Genomic DNA, 14,840 nt, shown 5'->3' with positions numbered 1-14,840 from the left:
CAGATCGATACCATTAGTATCCGAGATAAATCCTCTAACCATAACCATAACTATCGACGGATCAAGGTGGAAAAACACTTACCGTTCTTCTCGACTCTAGACTTAGGATCTCTCTCGCTCGACGGAAACTCTCCTCTTTCTCTCTTGCGGCGGCTCTCGGATTCTTATGCGGAACTAGGGAAATTCTTAAGGGTTTTATCCCTTATATAGGATCCACGAATCGCCCTAAGTTTCCTTGGAACGATAAGTCTCACTGCCCATAACTTCCCATAATTCTCGCATCTGTCCTTATCCGATCACCTTTCCATTACCGCGAGTTTCCATTTCCTTCGGGTTTCCTTTCCCGTAGGTCGGCTTAAATCTCCACGAGATTTCGAGTCCTTTCTAGTCCATTATCGGCCCACCGGCCAAACCATGCCACCTTGTCCATCGGCCCGGTCCATCGATCGCCGATGCAACCATTTCCGGATAGTGCACTTCACTATCACTATCACTTCACTATCACTATACTATCACTATCACTATCACTATCACTATCACTATCACTATCACTATCACTAGGACTTTCATTCCTATTTAACTCGGACTGTCTCTCGGACTAAGTACCGAAACCTCAATCCTCGATATCTCGACTCGGATTTCTCGACTCTCCCCTACCGAGGTTCCGGGTCGTTACAAAAGACCTAACCGGGTGGCGAATCGTCTACAGCGCAGAGAATCCCGAAGGAGACACAGCCGTCAATCACACTCAATCCGCACGGCTATATGTCATCATCCAGGTGACCATCAATGATCTCTAGCGATATATAAACAACAAAACTCATCGCTCACGTTGTCGATGTGGGACAAAGAAACGAATCAAAAAAAAAAAAACAGAGCTTAAACGTAGTCGTTCCCTTACTTAGTGACCTAATGAGTAATGTTGAAGAGACTGAAACAGAGGTTTCTTCATTTTGCTTATACCCTAAAACCCTTTTGGATTAGGTTTCTTCTCCAATATTATCCGCCGTGATAAAATCTGATTGCCTTTTTCATGAAGTTTTGATTTTTGAATTCCGATGATTCTCTCACGCTCTGTCTCCGTGCTTCATTTGTACGGAGTCTCTTCGTCAGCACCGTCGAAGCTCTTGTCCCAAAAGTTCAAGGTCTCGTTTGCTCTCGCTTATGGTTCATCTGTTTCTTACCGTTTGAGCTCTATGACTCGTGACTCGATCTGATGGGAAATGGGTTCGTGGGTTTGCGTCTGCCACGGAAGCCGAAGTAGAGAAAAAGGGTAATGATACGTTCTTCGCTGACCAAACCGTTTCTGGAAGTCTCTTGGGTTATCTGATAAGGTCTCTGTAGCTCTTCAAGATTCTGGTTTCGGCAGACCATCTCTTACTCAGGTAAAGTTTTCAAATTTAGTGAAATCTAAAAGGGAACTTGGAGAAGCAACTTGTTGATTGTGAAATGTTTTAAATTTTGCTGTGTTCTATGAAATTGCTTGCTTGATGATTGGTTTTATGGGTTCAGTTACTTGTTAATAAAGGAAAAAATCGAACTTTTATAACTACTAAACTCACCAAGGCAACCATTTAATTCATGTTATGATTCTGAAATGTTTGATTGTGGAACTGATCATATAATGTTTTTTTACCTGTTTGCATACCGTCTATAACTCTATATTGTCAGGGAAAGATGTTATTGTTGCAGCACAAACTGGTAGTGGTAAAAGACATGAATATCTTGCTCCAAAAATTGATCAATTAACGAACACCGCTCTTGATACCGAGAATACGAACGGAGAGGAAAGGCCGTTTCCGCTTAATTATGAATCTCTCTCTTATTCTGTGTCCAAATGTGATGTTGTGTGAACAAGTGGTTCGGAATTCGGATGGTGAACTTTGCAGACAAACCAAAGCCTAACAAAGAGCCTTTGTATCCAGAGACAGAGCATAAGCGGTTTGTTGGTAACTTGTCGTGCACTGTTACTTCTGAATCATTAGCTGGAGCGTTTAGAGAGTGTGGAGATGTGGTTGGGGTTAGAGTTGTGTTTGATGGAGATACAGGAAGATTACGGGGTTATGGCTTTCTATGATACTCTTCCAAAGCAGAAATGGATGCTGCACTTGAATCGCTTGACGAATTTGAGCTGGAGGGTCGGGAGATTCGAGTGAACCTAGCTCAAGGGAAGAAGTTTTGATATCATACAACAACATTGTGGAATCATTCTGAGTTTTATTATACAATAGGTTTTGAATATTATATCATAAAACCCCAACAAATTATCAAACTGCATCGCATATACTTTGATTAACCTATAAATATTAAGTAAATTATTTTACAAGCAATATTTTACATTTTGTTAGTATTGTTTATATTTTTGAATTTTATTTGATAATTTTTAAAATAACTAGATTTGTATATGAGATTTGTTAGATCAGATCTGTGAAGATTTATCTTGCGAATGAACATCAAACTGCATGCATATACTTTGATTAACCTAATAAATATTAATAAAGAATTTGTTATTATTAGATCAAGATTTTATTAAACTCTATTAAAGTTTAGTGTTATTAGTTTGTGATTTGTAAAAATTCATTTAAAATTGTAACCAATTTGGGTTATTCGATTCAGATTTTTATAAAATCATTAAATTTTTTGTGTTATTCAATTAAAACAAAAGATTCTAGGATTGTTATTGAATTCAATTACTCCCTCTGGTTTTTTTTACTTGTCATTGTAGAGTAAAATTTTTGTTTTCCAATACTTGTCGTTTTAGGTTTTCAATGTATATATTTGGTAAAAATACCAATTTTATCCCAACTATTTTAATTCTTTGACCAATAAAAAAATTAGAAAATGTATTAAAAAGGGGTATAATAGAACATTGATCTATTTTCTTAATTTGTGTGCAAAGCTCTGGAATGACAAGTAAAAAAAACTGGAGGGAGTATTATGTTTTTTTTTTTTAACACGGCAAATCGATAATATTATATAACCAAAGTTTTACATGATACATAAAAACCATTCAAGTACAACCGTTGAAACAAATAAAGGAAATTGAACACAATTTCGATGAAGAAGTGGAAGTAACCCTGCTATCCAAACGGAAGCCTTACGGGCAACAGAAAGAATCTGTTAAGTCCCCTCTTCATATACTTGTAAAAGGCTAACATCTTATAGATGAAACTCCAAAATGCTTTTCGCATCACTCTGATTAAAAGAACATATTGATATGTTGCTTGAATATGATCATGATCATGCTTTTTGTAGCAACCTACACATCGTTGCCGCTTAGTAATACATGGTGGTATCTTCTCTTCCTTTGATATGTTGGTTCTCTGTAGACTTGATTTCCCAGGATCCCATATTCGCCGACCAATACACCAACATGTTGTCAGAAGTTTATGTTGAATCCCTTTACCAAAATGGTTTTGGACATGTCGGACATCATGGAGAGTCAAAAAACCCTTCACGGAGATAACAGGCTCAATTTGGAAGAAATTGTAAGATCTACCCACTCCAACGAACCATAAACAAATCGTTCCCACTATGGGAGAGTGTTGGCTGAACCAAAATTGTTTCCAACCACAAAAGAACTCAACTCTTACCGAATGTGAATGTGATTGTGTTTGATTCATCTTTAGATCAAACTTAAGCACAATCATCATCACAACTAAGAGGAAAAGAACGACATCACCGAAGACTGACAAAGGCCAATCCACCGTATGAAACACAAGATTATCCAAATTCATTGTCGAATCAATCTTCAGATCACCACCAGAGATCAACGGAAACCATCGCCAAAGATGATCGGTTGAAGATGAAGCGGTTCAGGATTTGGTTTTGCAGAAAAACAGAAAAACTATGCAAAGGAACGGAAAATGAAACAAACTAAAGAGGCACGGGGCCGGCAGAGATGTCGGACACCAGCCAGAAAATCAAAAAAAAGGGGTGAAGCAGAGATTTGTGAAGCGCCGTTAGTATCGCCCTGAGAGAGCGTCAGTTTTTTACAATTTTTACTTATACGAGTATTATGTTATTGGTTCATGATTTTAGACACTTTCTTTACAAAATAAAATCATATAAAGTATACAAAAAATACAGGATTGTTTGGAGCACTTTACAAGATTTTAGAAAACTAATCAACAAAACTCTCTAGCAATCTTTAACAATCTTTCACTTCCAACCGCTTCAAACCACTAAATTCTAAAAGCTGTTTCCCGCAAGCGTTTGCGGTTGCGGATGATTGCGTTTGGAATTAAAAAAAAAAAACTTGAAACAAATCAATGATAATGAAATATTTTTTTATATATCTTTTACCTAACTATTTTATTCATTAAGGATTGGAGAAAATGAAGTATGAATACGACTGAGAATATTAAAAAATAAACAATTGAAAGAAAATAAGATTTCAATTAACAATAACCCGGAAAACTTGATGTAAATTTATTGGCACATCGCAGGTAAGTTCAAAAATATCTAAATAAAAATATAACATTTCATCATAAATTGAAGAAAATAAGATTATTTGTGAAAAATATAAAAACAAATCACCAGTGACTCTTCTCAACTCTCGTTTGATCATTACTACCGATGCAAATAATGCCGCACAGAACTTATTGAGTGTGTGAGATTTAAGAACGAAGATCTATGATCTAAAATATATGTTTTGTCATTTATCAAATTACTTGATTAAAATTTTGGTAAAAAACCAAATGCATAAAGTAATAAGTATTTCAATATGAAATCTATTTGTTTTTTAAATAGTTATTTTAGCATTTTTAATGAGTTTTAATTATAAATAAAGTTTAATAAAAAAATTTGTATTTTTAAACATTTATATAATTATATATTATATTTATTATGTTTTAACCGCTATTGCACCCGCTGGTCAACCAGTAGTAAACTCCCGCAAATGTACCAATTTTAAAACTCTAAACCAGTTATTCAAAACGCTTAATAACGCTTAAAACCGCAACCACCCGCTTCCGCAATCTCCCGCAACCGCAATTGCAAACGCTACGGTTGAACTAGTCAGGCCCTATTCACTTTTAATGATTTTGTTGAACTCTTCAAAAATCTTTATAAATTAGAATTCAATAACACCCCCACGTTCATGACCAATCGGATCTTGACTTACTAGTAGGTACCAGAGGAGATCGCTATGATCGTTACTATATCTGTATCGAAGAGATGCGACAAAGTCTTCGGATCATTGTGCAATGTCTTAATCAAATGCCTAGCGGCATGATCAAAGCCGATGATCGTAAGCTATGTCCTCCATCACACGTAGATCATCGTCGTTCTTAACCGAGACTCAGTTTAACTCTGTCTCGGAACCTTGTGGGTTAGGAGTAAAGCATCCCGGGGTTGGCGCATCTCATTGGGCATAGAGAAGCATTGGGAACCCCAATTTATTTCTTCGGAGCCGTTTCTTTCCCGTCCCCCCGCCCCGGCATAGCGCTTCGGTTCCGGTTCTTCGGAAGAATCAACTTACTTCTACCTTCTTCATTGATCTAGAGGAAAACTCATGATTATTTTTAATTAAACAATGATTTTCATTTTTATTTTTGAGTTTTCAACAAATAAATTAGCTGAAAAAGCTTTTCAATTTTCTTCCTAATATAAAATCAATATAATAAAACTTCTATGTTTTTCACCAGAGCATGATATCCTCAGTTTTTGTATTGAAGCATAGACTGACACATCAGTTAAAATGAATACCCAATCAAATTAAAACAATTAATACAGCTAAGCACAATATTAGCCAACTAGCTTTTCTGACCAAGGAACAAAAGTAATTCTTCTATTTGAGATGATTATAAACTTCGATTTGCTACTTGATGCTTCTCGGTCAACATCCGTTTAACTTCAATCTTCATGTGATCTCTTCACCGCGGTGTTCTGTAACCACATCTCGGAAGTCTCGGAAGTCGGTGACTCCCCAACATTCCAATCTTAAAAGGAAATCCTCGAGGTCTAATTCATCTCTTAATTTAAACCTAGAGGTACATTAACCACACCCTAGAGCTATTTAATTCTATATTTTTTTAGTGTTGGAGTTCCATTTATATTTTCTAATCTTACTAACCTAGAAGAATCACCCAAGTAAAGTGCGACATTAGAGTTCTAATCGACACATCAGTGCTATTGAATAACGTGTTTGGGTCACCAAAAAGAAAATCAACAAGTATGTTATCTCCTTCTACTAAGTTCATCAGCTCCAACGGGTATTTGTAATTCCTGCAACTATATTTTGTGTAAACAATATAATGCCATTTACATGCTTGATGTTTGGTTCACAAAAAAAATTGTTAACACAATAGCATTTTATCGTCAAAGAAGCCTTTTAGCATTATCAGATGAATTTCATTGCTCATATACCTATGGTTATGTTCAGTAACAACCTCAATGTGATTGTAGGATCTTAATTTGGATAGCTTAATTTCATATATGTGTTGAAACTCAAAGCGAGATAGGTAGAAACAAAGAAAAAATTTGTTCATTAAGAACTGAACGATGATTACGATCTTGTAGCTTACTACTCTGGCTGCAGCTTCCCTCTACCTTTGGCAAGCTTCACGATTACTTTATCCAAATCTTAGATTTGATGGCACATAAACTACTTCCAGGTTTGACTCCACATAATTTTCCATGTTTGTGAACTCTTTTAATATTTTTTATCTGGTGAGTTTTAGGTATTAGTTGTGTTATCAAAGAAATTGGATCGTTGGGTTAGTTGGTTTTATGATTTTTTCTCTTTTGATCATCTAAGTTTCTTGTTTCTTAAATAGGTGTAGTCAATTTTAGTTAAGAAAGGTTGATGTGAACATCTAATAAACACCAACTTCTATAAGCTAGGCAGCTAAGTTTTCCAAATTTTTTTGTTGAGAAAGCATCGAAGTAGATGAAACTGCTACTAATAAATAGTTTAAATCCCAGAGCCAATAGGGGAACAAGGCGGAACATGTTGCAACACAACCAAAAAAAGAGTACCAAAGGTCCATGACTTCTGTTTTGGCATTCCTTCTTTTGGGAAAGATTTGCTTTGCTTGGATTCCCTTCATGGTGCCTAAAATTTCTCTCGTGGCATTTCTTATGGTACTACTTTGTGACACTCAAACTTAGCTTCTTACTTTAGAAGTATTTAGTTGCCTGATAAAGTGGCAGCTACCTCCAAAAAAACTAAAATACAACATGGAGGAAAGGATCCAACATTTGTTGCATGGGATTGATTCTTAGAAACCATAAGTAGTATGGAGCTAAGGCTTTTCCAAAGCTAAGATCTATCTTGGATATGCATATAATGACAACCTAAGTTCAAAGAGGCATGTTTGAAAGTTATTCAAGATGTTTGGTTCAAACCGTTGGTTCTCCTAAACATGACCAAGACTTCAAAGCTTTATAAAGGATATCTTATGGAGAAGGAGACAATGATTTAAACCAAACACTTTATTCCAAGGTCGCCAAGCTAGCTAATCAACGTCCACGAATAATATTTACAAAGGAAATTCTTATTCCGGTTTATCATGTTGTACTGGAAAATTGAACTAAATTGGATGACTTCAACTATTGAGCTTGATTGGCAAAAATATTGTACTTTGGTAGTGATATATAATGAGTAATTTCGAGTTAGAATTAAAAAAAAAAAATCACATTTATATACAATATCATCCAATTTTGATTTTATTAAAGTAAAATTTAGTGTTTATTAAAATCATTTATGCGGACTCACATACACCAATGTACTCCAAAAATTACAATAATGTACACCAATGTACTCCAAAAATCATTTATGTGGAGTATAACAAAAATTACAATAACCACAACTTGTTTAAGTCTAATTTTGTTTTCTTTATTTTTTACTTTGAAAACTAAAGAAAATAATAAAATACGAAAAACAAAAAAAATTACCATTGACCACTACAAAAAAAAAAAAACTTTATTAATTATGATATTTGACTCTTAACAATATATAAACAAATAATATTTCAAAATATACAAAATAAAATTAAGAAACTAAAAACAACCCGCGGATAATAACCTACTTTATTTTTAATGTTCCAAGTTTTCATTGTAGGATTAGGATCGCATTGTTTCTTCTTCTTCTTCGATCTAATAATATATTGAAACTAAATGTTTAAAGAGGAAAAGATAATAAATCCCAAAATAAATAAAAATATATTAAAAAAAAACTCTAAAGTAAAAACCGACAGCGTTTCGATTCGGTATTTTAGTCCAATTTGTGGTAGAGACTTAAACCCATTGCTCAAGAAAAGTTAGAAAATTTTGTTTCGGAGAAGATTTGTTTGCTTCTTGGCTTTTTAGATAAAAATCTGAGATCTCTCTCTGTAGAAGAAGAAGACGAAGAAGAAGAAGAAGGATTCAGAGAGACCATGACCGACGTTGACGAATCTGCTAGACGCCGGACCGCGGCTGTCTCCGATTACCGGAAAAAGCTCCTCCAACATAAGGAACTCGAATCCCGTGTTCGAACAGGTTCGATTTCCACTTTGAATTACTCCTGCTGTTTTTCGTATCTCTACTTAGCTCCAATTGCTTTGAATTACATGAATCTAGGGTTTTCTCTCAATTGCTTAAAGATCTCCTCTTTCTGGTTCCGATTGGTGGAGAAGATCTCAAGTTTTGATATTTTTGTTTTTCACTATCTGTTCTATGGAGTTTCCTATTATGAGCATATGAATCGATTTTGTTATAAGTGAATGGGTTGTGATTAGAACACTAAGTTTTGTTGTGTGTTCGTGTAGCGAGGGAGAATTTAAGAGGAGCTAAAAAGGAATTCAACAAAACTGAGGATGATCTCAAGTCTCTTCAAAGTGTTGGCCAGATTATTGGAGAAGTGCTTCGACCTCTGGATAATGAAAGATGTAATCTTTTCTTCTTAATCCCCCTTTATGCTTCTGTGAGATTGTTGCTCATTGGGTCTTCTACTTGTACTACTGTCAACTTTTCTGGTGTCTGAAGCTTAAAATCTTGCTTGTTTGTTGTTTTAGTGATTGTCAAAGCAAGCAGCGGACCTCGTTATGTGGTGGGTTGCCGAAGCAAAGTTGATAAGGAAAAGCTAACCTCGGGAACTCGAGTTGTTCTAGATATGACAACACTAACAATAATGCGAGCTCTTCCCCGAGAAGTGAGTTCGATTTGGACATGTGTATAGTTATACCCTTGTATTGTATTTCTCTTGATAATAATGTGGTTTTGATTTTGAATGTAGGTTGATCCTGTTGTGTATAACATGCTTCACGAAGACCCAGGCAACATTAGCTACTCTGCCGTTGGCGGGTTAGGTGATCAGATCAGAGAACTCAGGGAATCTATTGAGCTACCTCTCATGAATCCTGAACTTTTCCTCAGAGTAGGGATCAAACCTCCAAAGGTAATTATTGTGTATACCATTGATCCTTGCTTTTTTTGCCCCTATATTTTCCAGGCTGTGCTTATTTAGACTTAATCATCTTATAATAGCTGATTAATGATGTGGTTTTTAAAAATTTCTACATATCAATGCAGGGTGTCCTTCTTTACGGACCTCCGGGTACTGGAAAAACCCTACTAGCTAGGGCCATAGCGAGCAATATCGATGCCAACTTCTTGAAGGTTTGATTCTGAGCTACTTTGTTTTTGAAATTTTTACGTTATGGCATATTCTGAGGTTTGATCAAATCTGTTTCCTCTTGTTAGGTTGTATCTAGTGCAATCATAGACAAATACATTGGAGAAAGTGCTAGGCTGATTCGGGAGATGTTCAACTATGCCCGTGAACACCAGGTAAATCTTGCTTGTAATGGTTGTATAAATTCTTCTTCAGATACATAATCTTTGTATCACATTCTTGACTTTATTATAAACTTTTTCTGTCGGCTAGCCTTGTATCATTTTCATGGATGAAATCGATGCTATTGGTGGGCGTCGTTTTAGTGAGGGAACTAGTGCTGATCGTGAAATTCAGAGAACACTAATGGAGTTACTCAATCAGCTTGATGGGTTTGATAACCTCGGAAAGGTATTGCTCTCTGTTTCACAACTTATATCTAGTTCAAAGCTGGTGTCCATGTGCATAACATTGCGTTGTGATGTTATAGTGGTTGTCTTGAAATTGTTGGATATCTTGATCGAATTGTGTCTCTTTCTAGCTTCTGTCTCACACAATTGCTTATACACTAAAAGCCACCATCATTGCTATTCTGTTTCTGTGAGTGTGATGTGTCAATGAATGTGTTTTTGAATATATATTAGGTGAAAATGATAATGGCCACAAACAGGCCAGATGTGCTTGATCCTGCGCTTCTCCGTCCGGGTAGGTTAGACAGAAAGATTGAGATTCCTTTGCCAAATGAGCAATCAAGAATGGATATTCTCAAGATCCATGCAGCTGGAATCGCCAAACATGGTGAAATTGACTACGAGGCTATTGTCAAACTTGCTGAGGTTAGTTTTTTCTTCTTCTTACAATACTTGATGGGGTTGTGAGTGTTGCTTTCCTTCAATGAGTTTCTTACGAAACGTTATATTGGTCCAAAAGGGTTTCAATGGTGCTGATCTGCGTAACATATGCACGGAAGCGGGAATGTTTGCAATCCGAGCAGAGCGGGACTACGTGATCCATGAAGATTTCATGAAGGTATGTATATATTATATATTATGTATGAGATTTGGTTAAATCATGTTGTAATCTTGGTTTGATGTGGAAAATGAACCATTTTTTATAGGCGGTAAGAAAGCTCAGTGAGGCCAAGAAACTCGAGTCGAGTTCGCACTATAACGCTGATTTTGGGAAGGAGTGAGAGTAAACTCTTTCTTGTGCTTTGGAGATGAAGAAAGGACATTGCAATGGCAGTTTCGTATTATTATTATTGGCAATGTGAAACTTGTTTGTTTTACTTTCTAAGGAGCAAATCTTGTTGTGGAGTGTGTGTGCTTAGTTACTCGTTTTAGTAATTTAGTGCTTCAAACAAGCATTTGCCACTTTTCTCGTTGGTATTTGCCTCTCGTCTTTTCTCCTAACTAAACATCAATTAGTCTAAACCAAACGAGTTACAAACATCAACTGAACCGATTCTCACAGTAAAGATGTAATGCAGAGACTAAAATCTACTAAATATCAAATCCATGTACGTCGACCGATCTAAAACCCAAAATATCAGAGCATCTCAAAATGTCTGGTTCATGTCCATTTGAAGTATACATATGTTAGGAAATTACAGTTTATTCTTTTGTCAATCTTTCATATATCTTAGAAATTTGTGAAAATATATTCTGATCTAAGATTTGGTTAGAGCTTAGGTTTTTCTTCTGAAAAGTCTGAAAGTTCTACAAGAACAGGATGCTTTTGAATGATTATTTATATGAAATAGAAAAGGTACTCATACAAATTAATTCTTTTTTACCAAATAAAAATTATTTATGTAAAACTTGTGGTCATAAAATACGATTTAAGTAATGTAACACAGACTCAGCATTTTCACCTTTTTTTTCTTCTTAACATGATTAGGATTTAATTAGCTAGGAAAACTTTTTTCAAAAGGAAATTAACATGCCGGAAATCATCTACGTCGTAAATCACCAAACAGCTGAGATTCATTGTATCCTACGCTTAAAATGATTAGAGACTTCATCTATTACACTAGAGTTTACTTGCAAATGATCTCAAACACAAAAAATATACAACTAAAAAAACGTTTTCTTTGATTCCCCATGCAATGAAAAGTGAAGATCATTATGATTAGCACGGAATTTTCCGAGTTTAACTTTTGACTTTTCTCTCCTTGATCATTCATTAATCATCTCTTCATGTCACTATATATACACAACCACGTATACAAAGTTCTCCTCACATCATCGTATATTTTAAAAATGGCGATGCTAACACCGGTCATAAAACTCGTGGTTTTTAGGCAAAGTCTTCGACCACATTCGGCTATTGCATTCCTCGTTGAGTTTCTTTGCTTTGTCTTAGAGTTACTCGACAAGGAAAAAGATCTAGCCAAAATATTCGGAATCGTATGCGCTTGTGACACATTAATCTTCACTTTGCTCGACCTAATCCAAAACCTGATCGAAGAAGAAGTGAAAATAGGAAGATGCGGCCGAGTGTTTTGGCTTTACACAAAAGATGGGAGCCTCTATTGGCACACACTAAACGCATACCTACTCATGTTATGCATTATCCACGTAACCGGTTCCGCGGTCTCGTACTTATCTCGTCGACATTATCTAGTCTTGCTCCCGCTTTTCGCCGCGGGGCTCGAACTCGTCCCACAAGAAGCCTATCGTGTTCTTGGACCAGATCTAGAGACACAAGATCCTCCTATTAGGCCTCTTCATAGCACATCAGATGGAAACAATCAGATTCTTCACGATGATGTTGGGTTAAACCAAGAGTCACGAGGCTGCGTTGCACCTCATCAAGTTCCATTCGATGGTATTGAGCTACAACAAGGAATCGTTCTTCATGATGGCATTGAGCTAGAGGAAGAAGTGATTGTTCATGTTGGGCCTAATGAAGGCCCATAAACTTTCAAATGCTTGAATAAAAAAGCCGTAACGGTATATATAGATGGAGACGTATGTATGTTTTTAATGTAATGTACCTTGTGTATTAAAAACTTATGTACTTTATGATCGTACGACTTTCGTAAGCCATACAATGTAGTATAAGAAGAAGAATCTTTGTTACAAAACTATATGTTATATAGGAAAAAATAAATAAGAAATCGACTCTTCAATGTGCGTGGAGTCAGTGAAAGATTTACGACACGTGTGAAGCATAAGAGCCGTTAGATGAAATGGTTAATTTTGTAATTTTGACTCTTTCACGTGTGCCCTTTCCTTACCCTGAAAATTATTTTTATTTTCCACTTTATGATTTTTTTTTTTAATATTCGGAAGAAAGAGAGAGAGTAAAAGGGAAAGATCCAGAGAAAAGCCTAAGCAGACCTCTCTGTCGTCTTCGTCTCTCTCTCTCTCTGTCTCCGCCATGACAAGCTCTTCATCTCCTTCACGCAAGGTTCATCTTTAGATTCTCACTTTTGTGTATTTGATTATCCCGATATAGGTTTTTTGATTTTTTTTTTTTTGTTTTTTCGTAGGCGCTAAGCAAGATCGCTTGTAATAGGTTACAGAAAGAGTTATCTGAGTGGCAAGTAAATCCACCGACTGGGTTTAAGCATAGAGTTACTGATAATCTTCAAAAGTAATTTTGATTTTTTTTTTCAAATCTTTCATTTTCTGATTTTTTTTTTGAGTTTTTTTTGAGATTTTCTGATTTGTTGTGTGTTTGTGTGATGTTAAAAAAAAAAAAGATGGGTAATAGAGGTAACAGGAGCACCTGGTACGCTTTACGCTAATGAGACATATAATCTTCAGGTTGAGTTTCCTCAACATTACCCTATGGAAGCTCCTCAGGCAAGTTTACATTGCATTTTTCTGTTGTTAATTGTCTGGACTTTGTTGATTTTGGTTTAAGGGTTTTCTATAAATTTGCGTTAATTGACTAAAGAGTGTTTTTGCATGTTTTTTTCCAGATCAGATATATAGTTTGATTTTTACTGGTTAATTTTGTGTTTTGTTCTTATTTTGATGTGTTTTGGTGTTTGAGCAGGTGATATTTGTTCCACCCGCACCACTACATCCTCATATTTACAGCAATGGGCATATTTGTTTAGGTAATGTTACTCAATTGTTTCTTTACTCTCTGCATGTGCTCTTGTTTTTTTTTTGGTCTCTTCTGAAATGCTAACTCAAGTTGTGTGTGTGTGTCTCTTCTGCTGTGTGTGATTTTTCCAGAGGAAAAGTTTTTGTCTTGATTAGTCTTATTCTATGATGAACATGTCAGTCAAAAAATAGTTTGCATACATATATTAGTTGCTCAGGGATTGTAATGTGGGTTAAAGAGAAGCAGTATTATCAAATACAATATCAACATTGTTACTCAGTCTGTCTGATGGTCAAATTAGTGTTGCATAACATGATGTTCGGGTGTGATTGCATTATAAAACACCGTATACTGGATTTCTTAGCAAAATCAGGATCTTTGCCTTTGAATTGCTTGTGACACTGAACTTTTCTTTTGGTCGATTAAGTTGTACAGTCTTTTTTCTTCTTTGAATGAGCAGAAACAGTATCCCTTTCACATTATTATATATGTTTTCATTTTACGTTTGTTGTTTTCCCAAACCAAAAAGTACTTGAGAGTTAAACATAAACAATATGTTACATCCTGCTGTAAATGTAACATTTCTCTCTATTTCCTTTTTGTAGATATTCTGTATGACTCCTGGTCTCCCGCAATGACGGTGAGTTCAGTCTGCATCAGCATTCTCTCTATGCTATCGAGTTCACCCGAAAAGGTTTACACATTTTGAACTCTCACAACTTTGTATTATGACAAACTAAATATTTTGACCCATTGAAACAACTCTTAATCTATGTCTAATTGTCTATATCTATTTCTCAGCAACGCCCGGCTGATAATGATCGATACGTGAAGAATTGCAAGAACGGGAGATCTCCTAAAGAGACAAGGTGGTGGTTCCATGACGACAAGGTTTGATGATGATGACCTACAAGATGTCTCCTTTTCTTTTACTAAAGAGGTTTATATAATTTCCCAAGACCGATAATACTAATTGAAATTCCTCATGGCCTCCACTATCTCTTTTTTTTTTGTACGGATTATTATGTATAAATGACATCTGAAATGTTTCAGTGTCTGAATTAACACCTTGTGCTTTTCTCCTCTCTGAAGTAACCTAGTTTCTAGGCAAAAAAAAATTGTATTTTGGCGATGTATGTTCTTCATATTCAAGTTTGAGATGTCAACTTAAGTTGGTGCA

General features: G+C 35.6%; 3 protein-coding genes across 3 annotated transcripts; all 3 read left to right on the top strand.

The window, feature by feature from the left end:
- Positions 1–8,051: 8,051 nt before the first annotated feature.
- On the top strand, positions 8,052–10,973 carry LOC104771442 (26S proteasome regulatory subunit 10B homolog A). The gene is made up of 10 exons (XM_010495964.3): positions 8,052–8,484; positions 8,754–8,873; positions 9,000–9,136; positions 9,221–9,382; positions 9,517–9,603; positions 9,688–9,774; positions 9,872–10,009; positions 10,243–10,434; positions 10,529–10,627; positions 10,716–10,973. Exons 1-10 carry the CDS (start codon positions 8,382–8,384, stop codon positions 10,788–10,790), a joined length of 1,200 nt encoding a protein of 399 aa, XP_010494266.1. The 5' UTR covers positions 8,052–8,381; the 3' UTR covers positions 10,791–10,973.
- An 886-nt stretch (positions 10,974–11,859) lies between these two features.
- Positions 11,860–12,551, top strand: LOC147919488 (uncharacterized). The gene has a single exon (XM_087504310.1). It carries the CDS (start codon positions 11,860–11,862, stop codon positions 12,517–12,519), a length of 660 nt encoding a protein of 219 aa, XP_087360436.1. The 3' UTR covers positions 12,520–12,551.
- Positions 12,552–12,695: 144 nt separating this feature from the next.
- LOC104771441 (putative ubiquitin-conjugating enzyme E2 18) lies at positions 12,696–14,721 on the top strand. Its single transcript, XM_010495963.3, has 6 exons — positions 12,696–13,012; positions 13,095–13,198; positions 13,308–13,410; positions 13,607–13,670; positions 14,266–14,354; positions 14,462–14,721. The coding sequence occupies exons 1-6, from the start codon at positions 12,983–12,985 to the stop codon at positions 14,555–14,557; spliced, it is 486 nt and encodes a 161-aa protein (XP_010494265.1). The 5' UTR covers positions 12,696–12,982; the 3' UTR covers positions 14,558–14,721.
- The last annotated feature ends 119 nt before the right edge of the window (positions 14,722–14,840 follow it).

This window comes from Camelina sativa, chromosome 20, assembly GCF_030686135.1.
Source record: "Camelina sativa cultivar CO46 ecotype springtype chromosome 20, ASM3068613v1".
NCBI lineage: Eukaryota > Viridiplantae > Streptophyta > Magnoliopsida > Brassicales > Brassicaceae > Camelina > Camelina sativa.
This window is presented reverse-complemented; position numbering and strand designations above follow the sequence as displayed.

What these genes read in the sequence shown, in the direction of transcription:
- LOC104771442 (XM_010495964.3), top strand. Translation starts at nt 8,382, where the DNA reads ATGACCGACGTTGACGAATCTGCTAGACGCCGGACCGCGGCTGTCTCC. An exon ending in TAGGGATCAAACCTCCAAAG is followed by an intron (nt 9,383 to 9,516) that starts GTAATTATTGTG and finishes ATATCAATGCAG; the next exon opens with GGTGTCCTTCTTTACGGACC. An exon ending in GGTTTGATAACCTCGGAAAG is followed by an intron (nt 10,010 to 10,242) that starts GTATTGCTCTCT and finishes AATATATATTAG; the next exon opens with GTGAAAATGATAATGGCCAC.
- LOC147919488 (XM_087504310.1), top strand. Translation starts at nt 11,860, where the DNA reads ATGGCGATGCTAACACCGGTCATAAAACTCGTGGTTTTTAGGCAAAGT.
- LOC104771441 (XM_010495963.3), top strand. Translation starts at nt 12,983, where the DNA reads ATGACAAGCTCTTCATCTCCTTCACGCAAG. An exon ending in CTTCATCTCCTTCACGCAAG is followed by an intron (nt 13,013 to 13,094) that starts GTTCATCTTTAG and finishes GTTTTTTCGTAG; the next exon opens with GCGCTAAGCAAGATCGCTTG. An exon ending in GTTACTGATAATCTTCAAAA is followed by an intron (nt 13,199 to 13,307) that starts GTAATTTTGATT and finishes AAAAAAAAAAAG; the next exon opens with ATGGGTAATAGAGGTAACAG.